We start from the raw sequence: 25016 nt of genomic DNA on the forward strand, positions 1-25016 counted from the left end.
AATTTGAATTTAGAGTGAGAAATTTATGCTGATTCAGATTAAGTGAATCAGCATTTGAGGATTGATAAATCCTATTTTTTGTGGCAAAATCAGCAATGAGCTACACTAAGTTAATCCACAGGTTTTGGGAATGAGGCCAAGTGCACCTCAGTTCCTTCAGGGGCCACTGTTTCCTGTATTCACCATGAATGGAAGCCCCGGAACAGTTATTCTACTTCTTGCTTCTTTTTGCCTGTCACCAATTAAGTAATGTGCTTTTTTTTAAACTACAGTATCAAATGCAAAAGGTGAAGTGATGTCAAGAAACTCAATCTGTAATTTATTCCGTGTGTAGGTAAATCTCCTCTATGTCGGTGGTCTGATCAAGGAGCCTTTTTTCCTCGACTCAGACCACAGAGCAATGTTCAGTGGCTTTCACTAGAGCAGCAAGGGGAGAATGGGAAGTGGGCACAAACACTTTATATCAGTGGTAATTGAAACTGTCAGCAGTTAGTGGACACATTTGTGTGAGTACGGTTTGATTTTGTCTGCCGTAAAAGCTGTTGTTCCTTTTTGAATTATCACTGACCTAAATAAAAGGTATACTATGCTGTTTCATATAATTCTAATATCGTGTAGTGTGCAATTTAATGCCGAGAAATAAGAGACCAATAAAAAAAATGCTGGCATAAATGTGTTTGAGTCCTACCATCCAGAATCCTGTGCAGGCGTTTAAACACCTCACTACCACACTCTAATCACTGATGATTGATGACTTGAGTAACAATTATTCATAGATAGTTTGACCACTTTTTCTGACTTTTGAATGAGATTACAGTGTGGCAAAGAAATACATTTCCCTAACTCTCCCCTTATATTACTCATAGTTTTCTTAATTCTCTTTAATTTGGAGGATAAAAAATAGAACATAAGCATGCGTGTGTGTATTCTTGATTGCGTGCATGTGTGCCCTTCTGTGTTTTGTAAGTGTTTATTTGTGCTTGAGTGTTATTGCATATCTGTGTGCATCCTTTCACTCATGTACATGCATGTGTGTATTCGAGCACTCGTGCATGTGTGTGTATGTGGGTGTACAGATGTTCGTGTGCAAGTGGGTGTCCATTTTTCCTGTGTGCGAGCATGTTTTGTCTGTTTCCATTAGTATACTCCACTGACTTAGCAGAGTGCTACTCAAATGCACAAATATGAGAATATTAACAAATAATATGTTAAAATAACTTCGTTTTTACTTTTGCAATAGCCAGCCACTTTTAATTAAAACATTCCAGTTGCTATCGTTCTTCTTCATATCTATTTATGCGTTTTTCCGTTTATACCTGTAGGATCTACGGGAGGAATGCCTCAAATTGAAAACAAGAGTGGTAGATTTGGAAGAGCAGAATCAGTCACTGAGTGTGCTCTTCCAGCAGAGAGTGCGGCCTGCATCAGACAAGCTCCTCCAGGTAAGCATTGGAGATGCCTGTAAGAATGTATCTTTGTGCTGCCTAATGCACGCAGGCGTGTTTCTGCGCCTGCGCTACCCGTTGTGAAGGGGACGCATTAGAGATGAGATTGCATGTTCAACTATGCATTACATTATCCGGTTCTACAAGTGGAACAATTCGCTGGGTGCAGTGCTTCTATTTTTAAGCACTAATAAAATCACTATTATGTTCCACAATAGAGATAGGAGAACCTTTCTGACACATCACGGGGACTTGTCATTGTGTTGGAATGATGGATCGGTGTTTTGCGTCCAAGGTGTCTCCTAGTTGAATGAGAGTTGTCAGGTTTCCAAAGCTCGTCATGGAGTGCACGAAATTAGGCACCAGTGGGCTCAAGACTACATGAATGTAACTATCCCTTTCATGTACGTTTCACCTGAGTGTATTTTAGGATACTGTACAGTAAGGAACAGCGATGCGTATTATTCTAAGAACACATCCCAAGGTCGTTCACAAACCTGTCACTCGCAGATGGCAACAGATTGTGTCTAATATGCAGTTCAGCTATCTGGAAACACACTTAAAGCCCCCAGGGAGACAGTTTGTTCTGAAAATAAGATATTTGGCAACAGTGGAAATCAAAATGTCTTGATGCAAATTTTTCGAATTAGTTTTTATTAAATAGAATATAGTCGTTATTACCGAAATCCACGGTGTTTTTTTTTACTGCATTTTGAAGAAAATGGTATTTTGCTCATCAGCCATCTTTTAGCGCGCTGTATGTATTACAGAGACTGTACTGCAGGTTGGTGGACGGGGGTGCACTGAAGTAATGCGGACCTGCACAAAGAATGCTCCGCCCATGTGTATAGCGTCATTGAGCTACCTGTGACTCTGAGGCAAAGCCTTGCAACCTTTTAAGTTAACCGTCAGTTTGACCTTTTGTGTAAAACTTGTTTGAAACACATCATATTCACCTGGGTTCTTCGACTTGCTTTTCTGAAGAAATTCCGTTCATATTCATTCTAGGATGTGCTTACATTTGACTGTTACATTCTGGTATCTCTATGCTCTCCTGGGGTTGAGAGCAGGAAAGGAGGCCATTCGAGACCAAAAGATATCTGTAGCTCTACAGTGATGCTGTGTGGGTACTTTTTTGCGACAGTGTAGTTTTTATGGTTCTTTGACTGTTGCATTTGCAATTTGTTAGGCTCTAGTTTTAAGGATGGAAATTAAGCAATCATCGCTGGTCTGTGTTGGGGCATCAGCTGGGGGGTCTTATATAGGTTTGTCTTCCATCAGCTGCCAGTGTTTTATCTTTTGTCACCAGCATTGTAAATTGTTCCATAAAAGTCTGTCTTGGCTTTGGATCCTGACTACTCCTGTGGCTTGTATAGTTCCCTAAATGTCCAGGGAAGCACTTGTTCTATAGTCTATAGCATTACTGACTACTGCTTTCAATGTGGACCCCATTGGTCTGCCTGCCTCTTTCAAACTCAGCTGTTGTTGCCCTTTCTGATTTTCCATGAAGGTTCATAGAATTTGAGCATTCGGTAAATAGATGGAGATTCCTAGAATTTCTGAACTTTAACTGAGTTTCGGTCTTCACTTCTAAGCGTGCAGTCCCTTCTGTAGAGCCTGTCTATCAGATCATTCGCATGTACTAAATACTTCCTATGCCCAACATGTGCTGGTCCTTATTGGTCAATGTCTGCCCTTATTTAAAATACATCTATGTGCCACAATACCATTAGGTGTTTCTGTGTCTTTTGGACTGAGACCAATAATTCTGTAGAAATGTTCTGTTCTATCAGTATGCTTGATGTATGTACGTCTGTGGGTCTTTCTTAAGTTTCCATATTCAGTATTATTGTTCGATTGATGATTTATGTATATGATTTCAGTATTCCTGTTCTTAAACTCTGTGTGGGTTATTCTTCCCACCACAGTTTTCTGCCCCTGTCTTTTTCTGCCCCTGTTTCTCTTCTCAGCATCCCTAACGGTGTAAGCCCTAGGTCAATGCCTGTTCATATCATAAAACAATACGACTTCAAGTCCAAATTTGCCCATGCTTTCTTTGATAAATATAGTTTTCTGGCAGCCATTTAAAAGCATTTCCTTCATTTATTAGAAGACACCTTTTCTTCTGGTGCATCCTTTAGTCTGATCATACCTGCTACCGTGAATTCTTAACTGAATTCTTTCTCTCTTTTATTGTCTCATTGCTTGGTACCCGCTGTTCACCAAGATGTTCCTGATCTACCAGTTTCAGCCTGTGATCAGTCTGGTGGTCCACTTTATCTGCTATCATGATAAGTGACAATGCCGAAATGAACCTGTCTTGCCTCTTAACAGTGAACTAGTGAAAGGGTGTCCTCTGGCCTTTTAGCATGTTCTCTGGCTTCCCTAACAGACTGAATTATTGCTGTGTTTTTCCCTGTCAGATAGCCAGAAAGGGTTGCCTCTAGCTCTGCATCAATGAAAATGTCACCAGACGTTAAGTGACATGCTTCTAAATGACAACCTAGTTGGTCTGCATCTCCTTCTGGGTTTATTCTGCTGCAGCACATGTTCCTCATTGGGAAAATACTTCTGGGCAAAGGAGACTTAAACATTTGCATGAATAACTCAGTGTAAATAATTGAACATCCAGCACAGCATGTGTGGCTGCTTCAAAGATACTTACACTTTCAGTGTTTCAGTAGGTGCATTGCAGTACTCTTTGTGATACAGCAATGTGCTAGTACTGGAAGTGATTGGAGAATTTTCATGTGTGGACCTGAAGCACACCTTCTGCATCAGGGGCTCTGGTTTTGAATCTTTATAGATACCTATTGTGAAGTACAAAATGGAGCAAACCTGTTTTTATTATTTAAAAAAAAAAGTAAAACATGAGCCTATATTTGTGGCAACGTTTCCATGTTCTAGAAGCACAAACAGTGATGTTTTACAAGTTTGACGTGACACTTCCATGGTACAAAACACTGCAGACTATATCCTATATTACTTAAAGGTTTAATACTTTCATGACTATTGCTATTAAAATATTTATTTTAAAAGTTATTTCAATAGAAGACAGAACATAGAAGAATACATGACCTACAAGTTAGTTGATGAGAGTTTTGTATGAATAGGTGACTGGAGGCTGCTTGGCACACATTAAATTAGAGACAACTGTGATAAGAATAAATGGAAAGCAACTACATTTGGGCCGTCAGTCAGAAAGCAGAGAAGCCAGCTCAACGATGTACCCTCAAACCCAGTTCCTCTGAGGTCACACAAAATATCTAGGAGTCAGTGCTTCATAAGGTAGATGATAATGGTAGGTCTAATAAGATATATGTCTATATTCTGCTGTGCGCAATTCCCCTATTAAAAACTGTTGGACCTGTCAGCCTTATGGTGGTCATCCCTCAACTTTTTGCCTGCCTCCCTCCACTTTTCTGACACTGTTTTTTCTGGTTTTAGGACTCTGGACACTTTACCACTGCTAACCAATGCTAAAGTGCATATCCTCTCTCCCTTAAACATGGTAGCATTGGTTCATCCCCAATTGGCATATTTGATTTACTTACAAGTCCCTAGTAAAATGAACTACATGTGCCCAGGGCCTGTAAATTAAATGCTACCAGTGGACCTGCATCACAGATTGTGCCACCCATATAAGTAGCCCCTTAACCATGTCTCAGGCCTGCAATTGCAGGGCCTGGGTGTGCAGCTTTACTGCCACTTCGACTTGACATTTACAAGTACTTGCCAGGCCTTAAACTCCCCTTTTTCTACATAAATTTCACCCCTAAGGTAGGTCCTAGGTAACTCATAGGGCAGGGTGCTATTTAGTTAAAAGGCAGGGCATGTACATGTGTTTTATATGTCCCAGTAGTGGAACACTCCTTAATTAGTTTTCCACTACTGTGAGGCCTGCTTGTTTGTTAGACTAGCATTATGACTGCCCTGATATCTTTTTTGAGTGGTAGATTCTGATCTGAATGGGGTAACCAGGTCATATTTAGTATGGGCAGAATAGTAATTAAAAAATCCTGCTTATTGGTGAGGTTGGATTTAATATTACTGTTTTAAAAATGCCACTTTTAGAAAGTGAGCATTCCTTTGAACTTAAAACCATCTGTACCTTACAGCCTGTCTCCAATCTATGTCTGGTCTGTGTTGGTTAACAGCTCCCTTGTGCATTTCATCCAGACAACCACAAACACAGGACACTCAGTCACATCTGCATTCATCTGCATACTGAGTGGGTCTTCCTGGGCTGGAAGGGTGGAGGGCCTGACCCTTACATTTCAAAGGCCAGTGGCCTGCCCTCCCACAATAGACTGATAACCCCCCACTGGAGCCCTGGCAGACAAGCCTAGGCTGAAAGGGGAACTTGTGCACTTCAAAACCACTCTTTGAAGTCTCCACCCCTTCAAAGGCATTGTTGGGTATATAAACTGGGTCTCTGACCCCTCCAACTCAGACACTTCTGGACCTACACCTGCACCCTGTCAGAGGAGCTGCCTGGCTGCCCAAAGGACTCATCTGGACTGCTTTGCTGAGAAGGAATGCTGCCCTGCTGTTGCCCTGCTGTCCTGCTGGCCTCTGACTATGCTGGAAGGACTCTGCATTCGCAAAAGGTGCTCTCCAAGGGCTTGGTTTGAGCTTGCCTCCTGTTTCTGAAGTCTCAGGACCAACAAAGACTTCATCTCTTCAAGAAACTCCTTGTGCGTAGAAAATTGACAGAAATTGATGCAAAGCCTGAATTGCGATGGAAAATTCAATGCATTGCCTACTGGATCGACACAGCACCTGTGCCTTCTTACAGCGCCTCATGGATTTTCAACGCATCGTCCCTGGGTGTCAAAATACCCCCGCATGGCAGTGAGGAACCAAGACTGCGCACCGAAAAACTACACAAACCCCTTACAGTATGGAAAGAAACAACACATTGTCTGTGCTGAGTCGGAAAATTCAATGCAAAACCTTATTTTTCCACGCATTTCCTTCTCTGCAGTCTCCGTGCATCATAATTTTTTATGCATACCAGGTACTGTGTATAACAAAGAGACATCTGTTTGTTTCTAAGGTTTGAGACTCTTTTAAACCTTTTAAAAGTGATATTTCAACTTGTGCTTATTGGATCTTTGTTGTTTTGATCTTATTTTATTCAGATAAATATGATCTATTTTTCTAAAACTGCATGGTGTACCTTTGTGGTGTTTTCACTGTGTTGCTGTATGATTTATTGCACAAATACTTTACACCTTGCCTTCTACATAAAGCCTGATTGCTCAGTGCCAAGCTACCAGATGGTGTGGGCACAGGATAATTTCGATTGTGTTGTGACTTATCCTGACTAGGATTGCGGCCCCTAATTGGGCAAGGGTGTATATCTGTGCCAACTAGAGACCCCATTTCTAACAAATACATTATGCATTTGGATTGTTGTCAGTTACCAATTGAGAAAAGTTGCTCAGATTTGAAGTTTACAGAGCGGAATCATGGCCAGGCTAAAAAAAGTCTTGAAGCTCTCTAATAAATAACAGGGTTAGATTAGTAAGATTTTATAGTTGTTGGGGTGGCTGTCATGTCCATTAGAGAGTGTGCCTTGTCATGTGCAAATAAGACTTCAATCACTGTGGAGTGACGAGCAGAATTTATCCCACAAAGCCCTGGAAGGATCTATGGAGGTGATTATACGCAAGTATTCAGTGGCCAATTGTGTTTAGCTTACATCAGCTTATAGTTTAGATAAAACATCTGCCTTTAGGGTCAAACCTAGCGATATTTATTTTATAGAATTTGAGCAGCACCATTGCTTAAAGCAATTGGGCATAGAAAATAATTTAAGCACATTAGATAATTACATTCATACACAAAAATAATGACAAATTCAAGGGAGTGGAAGAGATGTAATCAAGTAGTCTTTGAACTAATTTTGAACACAGTAAAGCTATTTTTTAACAGAGTTGAGTTAGCTGCATTGGATTTCCAAAATGTAGGGGCTAAAAGTGAAAATAAATTAAACTGAAATGGGTGCAGGGATGCTGAAAACAGGAATCAAGGCTAAGATGCTGATAGAAAATTACACACTATTTGGTGTCCAGCAAGCAGACTAGGCAAATAAATACATTAATTTAAATAAAGGCAATATTTTAATTTTAACTGGAATTGAAAGAATACAGGTTAATTAACTATTAACAACTGATGTGAGCTAAAGACTAGCATACACCAATATAAAGAATATAGAACAATACTTTGTATACGAGATTTAGTAGATACAAAATGCAGGAAAGGTGAAATGTGCTTGATATTATATGTCTGAATGTAGTACATATGATTAACTGATTGAATTTGATCATGAAAAGACAAACAAGATTTGGGAACAAAACCTGACTCGTATAATGTCACTATATATAATATACAATGTGACAAACAAAATGCAGAGTGGTTAAGAATCAGAAAAGCATAGGCAAAACGTTTATTAAACAGAAGACTGTAATGTGCAGCAGAGCTAAACGTGAGTGTTGACATGTCATCAGAGAATTTCTAAACAAATTGTTAAATCATAAGAGCATTGGAAATTTGTGCTTGGAGGTATGCCGACTTAAGGGACACTTTTACGTCTACGAAGCAGTATGGAGTTCTGATAGACGTTTTTGTAGGTAATATGGAAATTATTTCTAAATTGTGATTTGTAAGTGAATGAGATTGTTACTACTTGGAGATGCGTCTTCATTGGTGAATGCTATATGTGACAAGTTGTAGAATTTAGTTTTAGAACTGCTTCCTTGAAAACGTCGAAAGTCTGCCAGAAATAGACTTTTGAAAAGGGATTAAGGCTGTTCTTTTCAATAGACTGCTTAGTTGGTTAGGATTCGGCCCATGCGATGAAGTACAAGTGTAAAATAAACCAGACACTGCCTCCATAAGTGGTACATTTTCCCCCACACTAAGCGACTACATTTTGTACTTCTTGCTGATGATCAACAGCTTAGATAAAAAGATCAAAATGAGGGCTTTTTAAGATCCAACCTCAGTGTCACTAATGCATCAGTCATTACATTGCAGGAACTTTAAGAATAACAATGAGATTTTAAGAATCATCTGAAAGATTCAGAGCTTATGGTGCACTTTTTACCAGAAGCATTGAAAAATGGCTAGGCGCTGTCCAAATTTGCAGCAGCCATATCAAATAATTCTGGATCATTGACTCATATAATTAAAGTATCAAAATGATGGTTTGTTCGAGGACGGACTTTGGCTGTACATGTGGTTCAGTTTGTAAATTTTTACCAGCCTTTAACATAAGTAATCTTACCTAATTTAGTCACCAAAGGTAGAGTTGAAAGTTCTGGTATGTTGGTCTTTTACGTGGGACTGCAGTCACTGCGATCAATTTAGGTGTGTGGTGTTTACCCATATTTGATTGAGGATGATGTCGGTTAGAAGAAAACAAGTGAGTTGAATAACCAAACTGATTATGACTGTAACGAAATTTAAATTTGATTGCCTTAAAATAGACTCTGTAATAACAATCCAAATTGTGCCACCATGCTGTGTGGTTGATAAACTACACTAGTCTTTTATCATGTTGTATGCTAAAAGGGATTGTCACTGAATGGCAGCTTTTTGTCTTAACTTTCATTCCATTTCTAATTACACATGCCAGTCCGGTTTCGTTTGCAAAACCACCATAATTTGGGGTGCAGTGGGATACCTAATATGATTCAGTAGACGGTTTAAACAAAAATAAGAACTAAAAAAACTGGGGCCTTTCAAGAAAGGGGGCTACCACTATGTTCTCCTGAGAGCATAAAGACTGTCTACTGTCCCCTCACACTGCATTCATACTAAACGATTATCTGACATATTTAAGGTAACGCTGTGGTGTATTTTAAACAGTATTACATATTATATTATTTTTTTCTTTCCTTAGGTAAAGGCCACTAATTAAACCCAACCAACAAATACCCAGTGCAGCCTTCACCATAATCTACACTTGTGTTAAAAAAAGGTGTGAGTACTTAACTAATGAATGGGGGAAATTAACAAAAGCTGCCTCCCTTGTCCTGTTCTAAGACAGACTGACTGCTGTAACTCAGTGATCATGAGCTGCTAATACTTTGTTTTCAAAGAACTTTTAGCACCGCTCTGTGATTAGGATTGAACAAACTAAAATTACAATATTTGCCTTAGCTCTTAGAATACTGAGGGGGTTATTCTAACTTTGGAGGAGTGTTAATCCGTCCCAAAAGTGACGGTAAAGTGACGGATATACCACCAGCCGTATTACGAGTTCCATAGGATATAATGGACTCGTAATACGGCTGGTGGTAAATCCGTCACTTTTCCGTCACTTTTGGGACGGATTAACACCTCCTCCAAAGTTAGAATAACCCCCTGAATCTCTCGAACATCTGGAGGATTCGTGCTTAGCTCAATGCGTTCAAGCAGGGCAATTCTGTTTTTAAGTTCTTTAAAATCAATATGCATTGTAAAATAATCTGAAAAAGGAGCAATAATATTCCAGTTACATAATACTTTTAAACGGAGTTGAAAGAATTGCATTTTAATGAAAGCTACATTGCAAATGCCCATTCCCCTTTGAAAGCAAATGGGAAGGAACATTTTAATAAAATATAATTAAGATCAGTGTTAGCAAAACCGTGTAGGTGTTCTTTACCACATTGCCAGTTAAGTTCTGAAATATCGTTTTCATTTTTATAAGAAATGTATAGCAGGACTTCAAGTGTATTACTTGTCCATAATAAATAACGGCTGGATAAGGCAGAAATTGCGTAGGGTATATAATGACCCACAGATCAATGAATTCCTGCATATTCAGCTTAACCTGTCATTGTACGACATCATGATGCCAATGAGCTTGAAAGAAAAATGTTGAACTTAATGATATTTCGGTTATTTGTTAAAAATCTGTACTAGAAATGCTGGCTTTAGATTCACCAGGAAATGCTGGTATCACTGGATTCATGAAAACCCAATTAATTTTTATGATTCGTTTTTTTATTGAAGACATGTACAAAAATAGGAATACAAAAACATAAATGAGTTAATTAGGTATAACAAATACTCACAGTATTAAAAATGAAAGGAAACACATAAATGAGAAGTAACACAAGCATGTAATATTTTCAAATATGTATGCCTAAGCGTAGACGCAGGCATGAATGGCAGCGTATTTGTATATCTCACCATGTAGGTGTTGGACTGTCAATTATCAATGATCCACAGGCATTGTTACTGGGAAGAAGAATGTTTTTGTAAATTAAATTTTTTTAATGGTGTGATCAAATCGACAGGATTATGTACATTGCTACTCTTCATAGTGACTAACATGTTTCCTTTGGCCTTCTTTTAGGTATGATAGTATGTGCTCTGTCTGTTAGAGTTGTGCAGACATTACAGCCACTACCTTGATGGAAAGGGAACTACCATATTTAGAGATCACCTTCTGCCCAGCAAAGGTTTGGCGGACGCCAATGTCAGTAAATAACTAATGAACCCCAGACTGTCAGCCATAATTAGGGTAGGCAGTGTGATGCGTTTATTCTGATAGCCAGTACTCAACCTTGCCCTCGGAGTAGGCATCCTGTTGATGGAACCAATGGGGGCCCTACTGATGGAAAGCCACTGCTTTCTAAGTTAGATGGGTGGTCTGAAATGTTTGCCGACTGAGTATTTTGTCAAGTTTGTTTTTGAGGTGACCTGTCCACCAAGCTCTAAATCTGGCCCTGTATGTCCTTAATATTTGTCATAGGAATATTGTAATTCTGCGTAACATTTACTTTGTGCAAATAAACCTCATTTTTTAAAGCTGAAGAATTTCCAAGTGTATGGCTTCTTCCCAGAATGAAATATTTTCAGACTTAAAACAGATCAGAATTTCCTATCATCAAACAGATACAACAATGTCAAACTGTAGAGGCAGTGTAAAACTATACGTGTAATTGGTAATGTCATGTTCTAAGCTGCAGCAGAAATAAAAAATGAGACCCATTCAGGTTGTATTGTTTGACCTCAACACCACCAGGGGAAAGTATTTTCAGAAGTATGGCAACCTTCTCTGCCCATCAGTTATTTCCCATTTACTTGGATAATAGCATAATCCATTATTTCTGCGTGTGAAGTTTTCAAATCGTGCAGCCAGAGACATTGTACAAAAGCAAAGTAAGAATTTTGAAATAGAGGTCATGTGCTTAGCTTCTGTAGCTCATGCGTCGTGTCTAAAGAGAATTTATTTTCCACAGGTTTGATGTGTGGTTACTAGATCTGAACACATGAGCCAGATCTGATGCGTTCACCACTTAGTATAAATTAAGTCATCCACGCTTTTCACCACAGGCTATTTTGGTGGGTAAATGTCTCTCCAAGACACACTGCACAAGTAATAAATGCTTCTTGCCCTAAACATTACTTCTTGCAGTTCTGGGAAAAAGTTCCTGCAAAACGTGAAACATGTAAATCTGCAGTTTAGGAATTTCACATCTGGAACAAACGTTCTGTGGATTTTGTGAAATGGTCGCAGACTTTCGTATTGGTGTTTATGAGAATATTAGGCATTTCATGGTGGTTTGTGTTGCTGGATGACCAAAAATTAATGATCTTGAAATTTCATGTATGGTGGTGTGCATTTTGGCATCTTCTTTCTTCCCTTTCATTGAAAACAGATTTGTAACTCCACTAAAGGTTGCCCTTTCTCCACCAATTTCTGGGAAACAAAAATCATTCTCTCTGCTTATCTCTCACCAATCTCAGCTCAATAACTGGTGGTTGAAGTGAATGATAGAATGACAGTGTGTTCACTGAAATATTGTGTGTGCGCTGTCTGCCAGTGTCCTTTCGATTCAAGTTTTAATTGGTTAAACAGTGATTTTATTTTCTGTGGATTTAGCTTAAAGAACTATGGGCCAGATGTACACAATTGTGACCAATATTTGTTTAAGACCAGTAAAGAATTTTATTAACTAACCTATACATTAATAAGTCAATACGTAAAATTCGAGAGCAGAACTTAATTGGACCTAACTTACAAACATGGAAGTTGCTATCTGTTCAGTGTTTTATGACTGGCTTAAGCTGTGAAACATTGACATATTGCATACCAAATTGGTATTTGGAGGTCACTACCAAGTTGTGATTCTATAAGGCGCACATGTTTACCTGGAGTGAGTAACACAGGTGCAAACTATGCCTATGTGTGTGCTTCACGTATAATGAATATGCATATGAGCATGATACTTTCTCTTTTGCATAGGGCCATAACCCAGTACAAATTTCCTATTTCCTATTTCAAATGTGTTCTCACTCTAAGGGTGGGCGTGCATTTGGCAACATAGATGAGGCCCTGCAAATCTATTTCTGATACCTTTCTGCAGCCCATGCAGGGAGGGGCCAGATTTGTGAGCAGTGCAGATAACAAGACGTTGTCTTTTGTGTATTTACTGTGTAATTATATTTCAATGCATTTGAAACGTTTTTTAGTGGTGAGATGCCTGGAACATTCCTATGTTCTAGTAGACTTGGAGAAAATGTTTTTGATATAGTGTTAAAAGGAACAGACTTTTGTTCCTTTTGTAAATAATGAAGCGATATGAGTTCTTCTGTTGAAGAAATGTGTTAATGTCAGGATCAAACAGGCTTCGATTTCCTGCCCTTTTTCATTTGTGTTAAATTTTGAAAAAAATGTTTGTGCTTGAGAAAGTCAAGAGGAGATGATGACCAGAAGAGAGGCACGAAGATTACTTAATGATTTGTTCCTGCAGATAGAGCATTGAACTGCCTGTGCTCAGACATGCAAGAACGGCATTTGCAAGACAAAATGTAGTACAGATCCTTCTTTCATTTTAACTGCAGAGGCTCGCCATCTCTGGCTGCGCTCGAGGGTGTTAAGGATGTGCTTTCTTATCTGAGAATGATAGTGCATCTACAAAAAGGTATATGAAGTATGCCCACGACCACCTCTTGCCCTCCACAGAGATCTGACAGACAGTTCTGTCACAAAGTCCTTCGTCATTGTGTGGCATGGGTTGTAGTGCAGTAGAAATCTAAATGAGCCATAATTTCACTGTACCTTACATCCGCCACTTCCCTCAGCCCCACCAAAAAATAATCACTTTTCTAAAATGTTGAATTTGGAGATTTGTAAACATTGAGATGCAGTAAAAAGGTGACTTTTGTTCGTTCTTCCATTAAATATAAATAACATGTTTTATTGAAGCGTAAAGGATGGTCCCCGGTATTGTTGACTACAGTCACTGTTCTTTGTTTATCGAGTGTTTATTTTTATGGTATTCTAATCATTAGGGATATCGACTCCCAGAATCACTGACTGTCCACATGTATCAGAATCAAATAATCTATCTCAAACCTTTTTTTCTAATATCTTTACATTCTTGTATTTGTGTAAATCATAACAACAAGAAACATAAGCTATTCTTTCCAATAAGACACCGACAAATTAGATGCCTCCATTTTGAGTGAAAATACCTTTTCTAAAGCCAATGCCTGCAGAAGGTCCTTATATTAAAAGTTTTAACACACCAGGTACAACCACCCTTCTCCCGCTTGTCCAGCACTGTGCGAATCTTTCAGTAGCTTGGAGCCTCATATTTAGTATTATCGTACATAATTTAATGTCATCATGTTTGGATAGGAGAATTTAGAGTAATTCCCCTTCTATGCTATTTTAATCCACAACAAGGCATGTTATGATTTGTTTCCCTTAGCAGAGCTATGCATAAATGAGTATGTGTGAAATAAAGACTAATTGAAAGCCGAGTCCTGAGCACTGTTTAGGAAAAACAATGTCGTCTTCAGGCAGTAGACCTAATTACATAACAATCTTTGAGGGACTGTTGGCCAGACACATTTGGAAGAGAGATTATTTTATGGTCGGTTTTATTGCTTATTTTACCATGCTGCAAATTGGTGTCATTAAACTGCATCATCAGTGCCTTTAGTTTTACGGTCACCACAAACATCTCTAAGTTTGAGCATAGAACGTTTGCCCATCATGACTACCAGTCTACCAGGTACAATGGCATCCCATCTGGTCCTTCCCTTGGCTGTCCTCTGTATTGTCAAACATTGCTGTCAGTTGTTGTGGTAATGGGGCACCCCGATCATGTTAGCAACCTTCAAACTTGAAACTGTAGAGGTATTAAAAGAAAGTTCAATAGATGGTGGGCATGTTTGATCATAGCTGCGGTCAGGAATTCCATTTATAAGTGGCCAGCACACGGTTTTTTAAATCGTAAACATCCAGATTGTTTGATTGTACCTATATGGTCATTGCTATCTACATTTAAAGCTGAGTCATAATTTTTCCTCAGGAAATGGCTTTTTTTAAAACCATTTTTCCTTCTTTTTGTTTACACCTAAAAGAGAATAGCTGTGAGTCATTTCTGTTTAACAAATGGCATGATCTGTCAATTATCTTCCACTCTACTGTAAGACCAATTGATACTTGTTTACAGCACTGCTTAGCTTTCTTAAAGAGACTGTCGTTCCATGTAATGTAATGTAAGGTTGTTTTGTGGAGCGCTGCTTGTAACCTATGAGGGTTTCTAGGCTACCCCTTTCCCACACCAAGCCACTGTAACACCATAATCGATCTCCCCAGGTCACCTTTTTTTTCTTTTTTTTAAAACAAAAATAGAAAACTACCTTACAAGTTGACAGTAGTCAATCTGCATCTGATCGTCAACAGGCTTTCTTTCCTCTTGCAACTCCTCGAATGATGGTAGCCGCATGAAAACACATTTCAGCCCTGTGGCTTCTTTGCACTGCCTGCCTCTGTATGATGGGAATGGAGGCAGGTTCAGTGGCACATGTGGATTGGGACAGTCCTGTGGGCCAAACGTAAAGTAATTTGATTGCCCCTTGAATGTGTCTCCTTTTAGGTACTGTAGCAGTGTTTGTGACCTTAACTGTTTTAAATGCTATGAGAGATCATTTTGTTTTCAGAGGTAAATGCAAATTATTCAGGTCTATTAAAGGCAGCTGTGATTTCTTTAATGTACATTCATCAAATTAAATGTGATACCTTTCAGATGAGAAGCTACAATGCAACCGTTGGAATGAAAACTTTTCCTGAAGAAAGTTTTCTCTATTGGCGCTTTGAGCAATATCAAGAGAAGGAGAGGAACACTCACTGGTAGCTAAACTTATGACCACATTTGGAAACTCCCCGGGTCCCTCCAAGGAAAATATCCACTTGGGGAACCCCACTTGAAACAGAGTTCACCCAATCACATCAACAAAACTTTTATATCTACATGACACAACGAGTTGCCATGACCTCGATATGGCTACAACCAGATTGTTAGGCTGAGGTGTAGAATAGGAAATCTGTCAGGTTGCGATCAGTTCAGGCTAAAGCAATGATCAAGTAAGTTTAAGAGTGCAGTCGGAGTGATGGAATGCCTTTGTAACCATTGTTGATACGCTGGCATATATCCTTAAAAAGAATGTGGCAAGATTGATAAGGTTCTTATAGTGCATAATGCAATCACATGAAATACCTTACTTATATGAATCTTACATTGGCGAGTATGCTGTTTTTATCGGTTTGCACATACACGTGCCCTCGGCTTCCAGTTTGCCTCATCCTGTATCTCACTGTTGCCCAGATGCCTTATCATATGATGAGAGAGTCTTGATTTATGTCAGATGTCTGTGACTTTAATTTTTTGTCCGGCTTACGGGCCCTCCTTCTGACCTTGGAAAGCTGCTTGCCCTCTGCCGGTTTTAGTCCATCTGCTATTTCGTGGTTGTGATAATCACAGTAAAATTAAATCATAATACAAAAAGCAATTTCTGTATAGCTTCTGTCACCCTCCACTTTTCACAGGACGTTTCCGGAGTGCTGTAATTGAAAAGCACAGTGGGAATCTGTTATCAGGAAATAGACTGTGCAAGGTCATATTATTATTACAATCACATCATGTCCTTTTTTATTAACTTTGTAACAGTCACTAGAGTCGTGGATAGAAGGGCGCCCTTCTTTTGCGGTGCTAGGGATGAAGTGTCCTGCCCATCTCTTGGAAGGCTAAATAACTTGAAGCTACTGTCTGGAAAGGTGTTGTAAGCACCCTCTTTGAAGTCATCCTACGCAGGGACTGCTGAGACATCTAGGGAAGCACACTTTAACCCCCAGCATACATCGCCTTCCATCCAGATGAGATGACTTTCAGAAAAGTGGATGTTGTCTGTGGTCATGAGTAAACTAAGCGGAGTGGTCTTGACTTCCGAAGCTGGGCATGCATGTTTGCATCATGCCCATGTGCAGATGCGAATTCTGAGCCCCACAGGGTCCTCTTCATGAATACAAAGAGCTCGCAGGTGCAAGGCCAAGTGGCAGGCAGAGATGCTGTCAGCAGTTTCACTCCTGCTCACCAAGCATCACGAACCTGCTGAAACGTTCCTACTGCTCTGTTATGCATTGGCCCCCATGAACCATGTAGGTGGAGTGATGGGATCCTCCTGACATCAGACGTCTGCAGCATCAGCACCCTAATCTCTGATGGGAGTGCAAACAACGACATGTGTCCTTCTCCAAACCGAATCCTCTTTTCCTCTTAGTTCAATTCTCACTCTCTCGCTCTCTGTATTCTCCTTCCCCCCTTGTATGCCTCTTTGCTCTCCTTCTTTACCTTTGCTTCCCAGTTCAGTTCCTTATTCTAATGAGATACCCCGCTCAAACGTTGAGCCATTGGGGTGTGTGCCTGAATAAGCCAATTCATGTAGCTGCGTCCATATTACGTGCATGCAGATCTCATGGAGAATTAAGACACTTGCAAAATATGTTGATTTTCTTGTTCTGTGTAACACAGGTTAGGAAACAATGCTTGAGAATCGGATCCACTCTATGATATTTTCTTAACGAACGACTCTGTCTAATCTTCCGAAATTAAGCTGGAAATGCAGCAATTGGAAGATGCTGTTGGTCTGGCTTTATCAGTTTATGGAATTGTATACATTTTTTGAAATATGTTTATTATGTTTTGCCCTAAGCAATTAAAAGAGAAACAATACATAATACAACACAGCACTCACCACCCCCTTTAGGTAGTAAAGCCGTAATTGTGTGCGATGGTCACTTAACGCCCCTGGATTCAGGTTGAACTTCACCTGCTGCACTGATGACGGCTATGTTAGTGAGTAGGAATCTACGATACAAGTAAGATACATTTTGTCTTATCCGCATTGCGTCTTTCCTTCAAGAGATCCTGCGTAACGACTTCCGGAGTCATGGTGGAACCTATTGCCTGGCCCTAAGATGCACATTTTGTGCACGGGATGAACTGAATGTGCAAATGCAGCAGAAATTGCGCACAAGACTAGAAAACTATTGAGTGGGGTCACTTATTTTCTAAAGGAAGAAAAACATATATCTTTACAAAAATTATTGGTAAATAAATCATGATGCAGCGTCTTAGGGCCTCATTTTTCTGACAGCATTTTATAAAGCACTTTCCCCAAGTTATAATATGCGCAAATGTTAATTTTGTTCGTAACATAAAATGTGTGTGTTTTAACAGCAAAAATTACAGAGTAAGGAAGAAGTAACCTGAGATTTGAACATTTTTGAACAGTGGTTTGGTTTGATATGCATATTGCCGTACTAATCATGAGCTTAAATCATGGGGCCATATTTCTCATTATTTTACGCAGCACAGCAAGATACTTTGCTGTGCTGTGTTGTTTGAAAGGGAGAGGGCAGGAAGGCGCCATATATTTCAAGATATGGCGCATTCCTGCTCTCTGCCCACGCTGCCTATCCCCAACTCAGACCGCTTGCGCTAGGAAGCAAGGGTGCCTGCATCACAGGCAGGATTGTTTTTGTGCTGGAAGTAACACCTTTCTGAACAAAAACAAACCTCTTTCTATGTGCACTGCAGAATGCAGCCCAGGTAGAAAGGGAAAAAACAAGGAGACATAAAGATATTTCTCTTTGTTACACTTCCTCTGGGAAACCGTAGCATCTGAGGCATTCCCAGATTTAGCACCATTGGTAAATCTGGGAATGCTTCAAACTCCATGGAACACTTCCCTGGAGCAGAGTAACACAAGGCAGTGACCTGCGCTGCTTTGTATCACTCCAGATTTACCATGCCACGCAGGGCCACACAGTGTGGCAATGTGTGGTTTGATAACTCTCATTATAGATTTTTGATCGTTCTGTGCCCCCTTGTGTGGAGCAGCAGTGATACAAAACTCTTGAAAAATATGCTCCATTGTGTTCAGGTACAGTGGATGACAAATCATGTGTTGTTTTAATGGCTCTTCAGGGTGATGATGCCAGTTCTTACCTTCCTGTGATTTTTTTTTTTCCAGTTGCACATGCTAATATGTGCCCAAGGGCCTGATGTGCCCAGAGAAGCGTAACACATAGTAGTCACTGATTGTGCACTGACTATCTGTGACCTCTCTTGGATTTTGCAATGCAATTTATGTACTCACAGGTCACATCACAAAATCTTCAGGCACAAGGTGTTGCAGAATGACCCAGCTAATGACCCATCTAAAGAACATTAGCCAGGTTGCTATTTGCACCCTTCTACAGTTGGCTACAAACACAGGGATAGTAAAAGGCAAGGAACAGCAAACATCCACCCCATGGTTGTGTTCTTTAAAGGCACCAGTGCTGCTTTTGAAATTGATCACTGGGTGCCGGGCGATCAAGCAGTGGTCCACTTCAGCACTCCCTACTTCCCCCTATGCTGCGAAGAAAATTCATAAAGGGAACAGTGTCCCAAATGGACACTTTCATCTTTATGAATCAGATACTACTTCTTTGAGATGTCAGTAACTGATCAACGGTTTGCAACTGCAATTGTGCTCAGAAATCATTGATAAATGCCATTGCAACTCGCAGTTCGGAGGGGACAACCCTTTTATGCTCTGTCCTAACTGTGATTTTCATTAGATTTTATAACCAATTGTGTGAGGCTTCTACAACTCATAAATTGTGTTTAGTACACAGAAAAGTGCTCTTTTGTGATTGCAAACCTGAAAATTTGTAAAGTGTATGTTTTGCAACCACATAAGAGCTTTGTATATCAGGTTCTGTGTTTCGTATATTGAGCTGTGGGTTTCACACATGTTGAGGCATGCTGTGCTAAGGCAAATATTTGGTCAATGTTGCGATATTTGTATCAGAAAACACACACGTGATGACTTTCGCTCTCGCATGGCTGTCGAGCATATAATCCAGATCAAGCACTGTGTCTGACAACCAGCTCCTTTGTATCTAACAATGCATATTTTGGGATAAAACCAGAACTGGATTTAGTATTGGATTTTTTAAATTGATTATTTGGACATTAGAAACAACTGATATGACTAGCCTATTTTTTTAATTTGGAAAAACGTAATTTAAGTTTTCTTCATCTTATCAAACAACCACATTGAAACTTTTACATCTACAGAAATGTGAAAAGTCACATCACAGTGGCTTACAGAGAGTTTGGTGCAAAGATAATATGAGATATTTGAAATGGGTGAGTTTTAGAGATTCAAATAAGGGAAGGCCAAGGTCTGTTGATTTATGTTACTATAGTAGCATTAAAAAAGCATGTTGTAGAATGCAACTTCGGAGCACATAATTAAAAAAAAGTCTGAAACAATAACAGATTTAGAAGTGCCAGGAAATGTAGAACTCGTGACCATGAATTAATTTAAGTTAGCATCATCACAGATGGGAGCCCAGTGGCAAGTTCATTCAGTGTATGTGATTGAAAAGGAATATCGTTTGAAAAGCTGAGAACTTCATTGTGATACTTCTCATTAGATATTATTCAGATGCTAGGGAAGAAAAGCTATTTTGTGAGACACAAGTGAAGCATTGCAAAATAAATATGTTCAACTAAGGGCAGCATACTATAGATAGAAACCAAGCTGTCTTCTTTAGGCCTCAATTTCAGGTGACAATGTCTGCTCCATTGGCTTGTGACTCTTCATGAACCAGCTGCACTTTTCTGCTTCAGGGCATTTAATCATGCACCAGAAGGGAGAATTGGATGATTGGTGACATGGAAAGGCATTCACAGATTGTATGAAAACTACATTCTTCTACATCTACCATCTGCATCTTCGCTTATGCAGAGAACTAGCAAAGCCACACAAGGATGTTTCGGAGAAATCCCTGCACATATATAGTTTATGGGACTCAAAAAGACTTGATGTGGCAGTCAAGTTGAAAGAGATTACAATGACCAATCTTGAACTTCACCATCTATGAGGAAAGTCATTAATTCCAATTAAAAAATACAGCAAATAAAAACCAGTATGGATTTTTATCAAGCAAATCATGATAACCTAATTTCAATGCATATTCCAAAAAATTACAAGAGTTCTTTTACTTGCTGCCGTTTGACTCTAAATATTCAATATTATCCATTTTACAGGCTATGTCAGTGGCTACAATTGCCTTGGACATGTTCATTGTGTGGTTGCCCAGAAACGCATACAGTGATCAGACGATAGTTGTAAATTTAGTATCTCCATACTGAGTGTAATTTACAGATTTACAATACCTGTGTTTATTGCAGTGTCATCCAGCCTGTCAACAACATTTTTTCAAATCATGTATCTGTGAGACGTGCTTCAAATATAAGAAGAAATGTTATGAGGCACCATTATGAAATCCTGCTACTATTCTGACAAAAATGTATTCTTCAAAAACGAAAAAAAACAGATCCTGCCACAGGCTGAGCTGTCTTCATTTTGTTACACAACCTGACATTTCAGCTACATTAATTGAGTAGAACACATTTCCATCACATTAAAGCCTAATCAGCCTCTTATATTTTCTGGTGTCTAATGGTAAATACAGAGCAGAACCAGACAGATAATTCACAACACTCACATCTACAACCATGCTGTATTTAGGTGTACCAGTATTTCACTTCCTATTTTTCATTTTGTGTTTTATGAGTTTATTGTCTGTCCTGATGAAAGCCTGCTTCAATTCGCCAGATGCCCTCCTCATAGGCACATAACATCTTTTTTTGCACTTGTGTTTCATTGTTCTGAGCTACGGGGTATACCATCTGTTTTTTTTGGTTTATCTGCTAGTCTTGGCGGGCTTGATAGGGGTGACACAGTCAGCGTAGCTGGACATCCAAGTGGAGAAATTCTGGACAGCCTGTCCCAGGCTAGTTGCGAAGTCGTATTGGGTGGTGTTTAGGGTGTCCTTCCATTGGGTCTCTGTCACTTTGTTTCAACTGTAGTGGGAGGAGCTCAGCGGCTTGGTGGAGGTGCTTGGGGAGCTTAGGATGGTGAAGTGGATGATGGCATGGTCGGTCTAGGTGAGTTCGATGACATGACTGTTCATGACTCTTGCTGGCGATGAAGATTGGGTCAGGCATATGTCCTGCGTTATTTTTGAGGTTGGTGACCAGTTGAGTGAGGCCGATGTTGCTCATGTTTTCCAGGAGGTTGGTGGAGTTGAGGTCACCGAGGAAGATGTTGTGCTTGGAGTCAATGACTAGTGGGTCAATAAAGTCTAGGATAGTGTTGCAGAAGATGGGGCATGCTCCTGGTGGTCTGTAGGTGCGGGTGCCTCTAATGGTAGTGTGACTGGTTTAGGTTTATTAGGAGATTTGGGTATTAGAAAAAGAGGAGTTTGTAAGACAAAAAAGAGTATATAATAGGGTAAGTATCTGTGAGAGAGAACATGCATGTATGAAAGAGGAGAATGTAACAGAAGATAAAGTGAGGGAAAGAAGGGTATGGAAGAGGAGACTGGTACATAGACAAAGTGATAGAGGAGGATATCAAAAAGAATTGTGTGAGTGGGCAGGGTATGAAAAGGAAAAGTGCTTAAGGTTAGACATGAGAGAGGATAATGAAGATTGGGTTTGAGAGAGTAGCACTTCGCTGAGCGGTAGATAAGGGACAAAAGATGGTGAGAAAGTAGGATAAGAATGAGATTGGGACGTTTGAGAGAAGATGATCAGACCTATGAAGGTGATTAAGGAAGAGTTAGGAGAGGTTTTGGGGAGAGGGTGGTGTGAAAAATGGGAATGTGAGAGAGTTGGGATAGGCGAGGATGATAAATAAGAGAGACCAGGTATAGGAGAGGTGCAGATATTGAATATGTAGACAAGGGTTAAAGAGAGGAGGCTGTCAAAGGGTGTTATGACAGATGAGGTGTAAGGCAAACTTTGCGATGTTCTTGAACCTGAATGCTACTGTCAGGCTCAGAAACCAAAATTTTGTGTGAGGTCAAATTTTCCTTAGCACCACTGTCTGTACAGTCTCTCAAATATGTTTGATGTAACAGTCAAATGTTTAGGTATTATTTTCAGTTCCCCTTTTTACATTTTCATATATCAGGTGCTGTACAGATCATCCAAAAATTCAGGACTGAGTTTGTACATTGAAAATATGTTATATAGTATAAACATAGAAACTTATCAGTAAAAATTGAATACATTCAGTCTTCCTCTCCTTACAGACCACCTCTCCCTGTCCTTCAGAATGAGAGCAGATCTGGGGTTGTATTACACTTGGTGCCCCGAGAACACAATGGGGGAATGCTCCGGCGGTCAGCACCTCTGGGACACTTTGCTATTACAGAAGTCCACAGACGCTTATGAAGGTCGTTTTGTACTACAGGTCGCACCTGTACTACATGGCCCCAGGCTAATGATGAAAAACTTTGCCTCTGCACCAGCACTGTGTTACAGAAGCAGGCACAGAAGCAAAGGAGCTATCAGAAGGTGCACTGACTGTGCCACATACAGGTGGTGCACAGTTAGTGCCCCACTTCCTCCCTTCTACCCCCTCCCCGATATCATTGCTTAGAAGAGGGAAAGGAAGCCCAGGTCCCACTGGGCATCCATCCCTCTGCAGGTGGGTAGAGGAACCACCTACGGCCTCCTCCAGGGGGATTTCTGTCTCCTTTTAAATTCAAGCTAACTGCCATCTGTGTAGTGAAAGGATGGCACCTTTAGACAACTGTTCCTCCTTTCACTAATGCGCTGATCCCAGTGCAGGCACAGTTTTAAACTGGGAACATACCACACACTGTCCCCGACCGCACTCAGTGCAGAGTGGGATGATGTGCTGCACCCATAACACGTCCCCTGGTATCATTATCCAGTAATAGTTAACAGTTGGAGGGCCCATGTTCAGTTTTCTGCCCTGTAATGACTTAGAACATTTTGTTCCTGTCAAATGGTGTCTATTGCACTCATTGAATGGGTTGAGCATGATCCCATGCGTATGTAAATTGCATTTGTTGTTTGAGAGTGGGACACTAAGGGGGTGATTCTAACTCTGGCGGGCGGCGGAGGCCGCCCGCCAGAGTTCCCCCCTCCAGAATACCTCACCGCGGTCGTAAGACCGCTGCGGTGATTCTGGGTTTTCCACTGGGCTGGCGGGCGACCGCCAAAAGGCCGCCCGCCAGCCCAGTGGAAAACAACCTTCCCACGAGGACGCCGGCTCTGAATGGAGCCGGCGGAGTGGGAAGGTGCGACGGGTGCAGTTGCACCCGTCGCAAATTTCACTGTCTGCAATGCAGACAGTGAAATTCAAAGTGGGGCCCTCTTACGGGGGCCCCTGCAGTGCCCATGCCATTGGCATGGGCACTGCAGGGGCCCCCAGGGGCCCCACGACACCCCATACCGCCATCCTGTTCCTGGCGGCTCTGAGGATGGCGGCATGGGGTGTCAGAATCCCCATGGCGGCACAGCGGAAAACCGGCGGGAGACCGCCGGTTTTCCTCTTCTGACCGCGGCCAAACCGCTGCGGTCAGAATGCCCTGCGGGGCACCGCCAGCATGTTGGGGGTGCTCCGGCCAACCCTGGCCCCGGCGGTCCATGACCGCCGGGGTCAGAATGACCCCCTAAGATTCTTATTATAGTCACATTCATGCAAAATACTGATGTTGATCTAAAATATAGTGTTACTGTAGCACAAAGTAAGGTAACAAAGCAGTCTTCTAGTATATTTGGTCAGTTTAAACTTTGGCTGGAATGGTGCGGTCTGGGCTCATCTATTTGGCCTGGTGAGCAATGTCAGGTTTCAGTCTGTTGGAAGTTTGTGAGGTTGGAAGGACCCTCTAACCTATCTAAAGATACCAAAAACCCCTTCTCTACCATAATATACTTAAACTGCTGCGACAGGTGAAACATGTTTTGGCTGAACATCTATTTCTCAAAATGGTATGTTATGTCAAGAACCCCAAAGATCAATAAATACATTCAACGTTATGATAAAGACCCTACACTTTGTAGACTTAACACTATTCTGGATGGCTATTGGTATCTTATGTATAAGCTGATAGAATAAGAATCTTTGTGTCCTGTGCTCAGACTCATGCTATCATTACCAACCAGCACAGATACATTAACTAGGAATGTGCAGGAGGTCACCATGACAAAGAATTAAAGATGACGATTGCTGAAGGAAGTAAAGGGATGCTTATGAAAATGAAAAATGCGTAGGCATCAAGACATTATTTGTACTCCTTAAGCCATTTTTCAATTTAAATAAAGAACTCCAATTTCAGACTTTAATAAACAGCACAGTGCCCTAGGCACAGTGGGGCATATTTAAAAGCCC

General features: G+C 40.5%; 1 protein-coding gene across 3 annotated transcripts in view; it reads left to right on the plus strand.

Moving 5' to 3' along the window:
- Window positions 1–25016, plus strand: part of NCKAP5 (NCK associated protein 5) — a 671283-nt gene that overhangs the window by 476270 nt on the left and 169997 nt on the right. For all 3 annotated transcript variants that reach the window (XR_011201523.1, XM_069224677.1, XM_069224678.1), the window contains exon 8: window positions 1323–1442. Coding sequence is in view for 2 of the 3 variants with exons in the window: in XM_069224677.1 (XP_069080778.1) it covers window positions 1323–1442 (120 nt within the window). In the remaining variant the exon portion in view is untranslated. The remainder of the gene's footprint in view (window positions 1–1322; window positions 1443–25016) is intronic.

Source organism: Pleurodeles waltl, chromosome 3_1 (assembly GCF_031143425.1).
Source record: "Pleurodeles waltl isolate 20211129_DDA chromosome 3_1, aPleWal1.hap1.20221129, whole genome shotgun sequence".
Classification (NCBI taxonomy): domain Eukaryota; kingdom Metazoa; phylum Chordata; class Amphibia; order Caudata; family Salamandridae; genus Pleurodeles; species Pleurodeles waltl.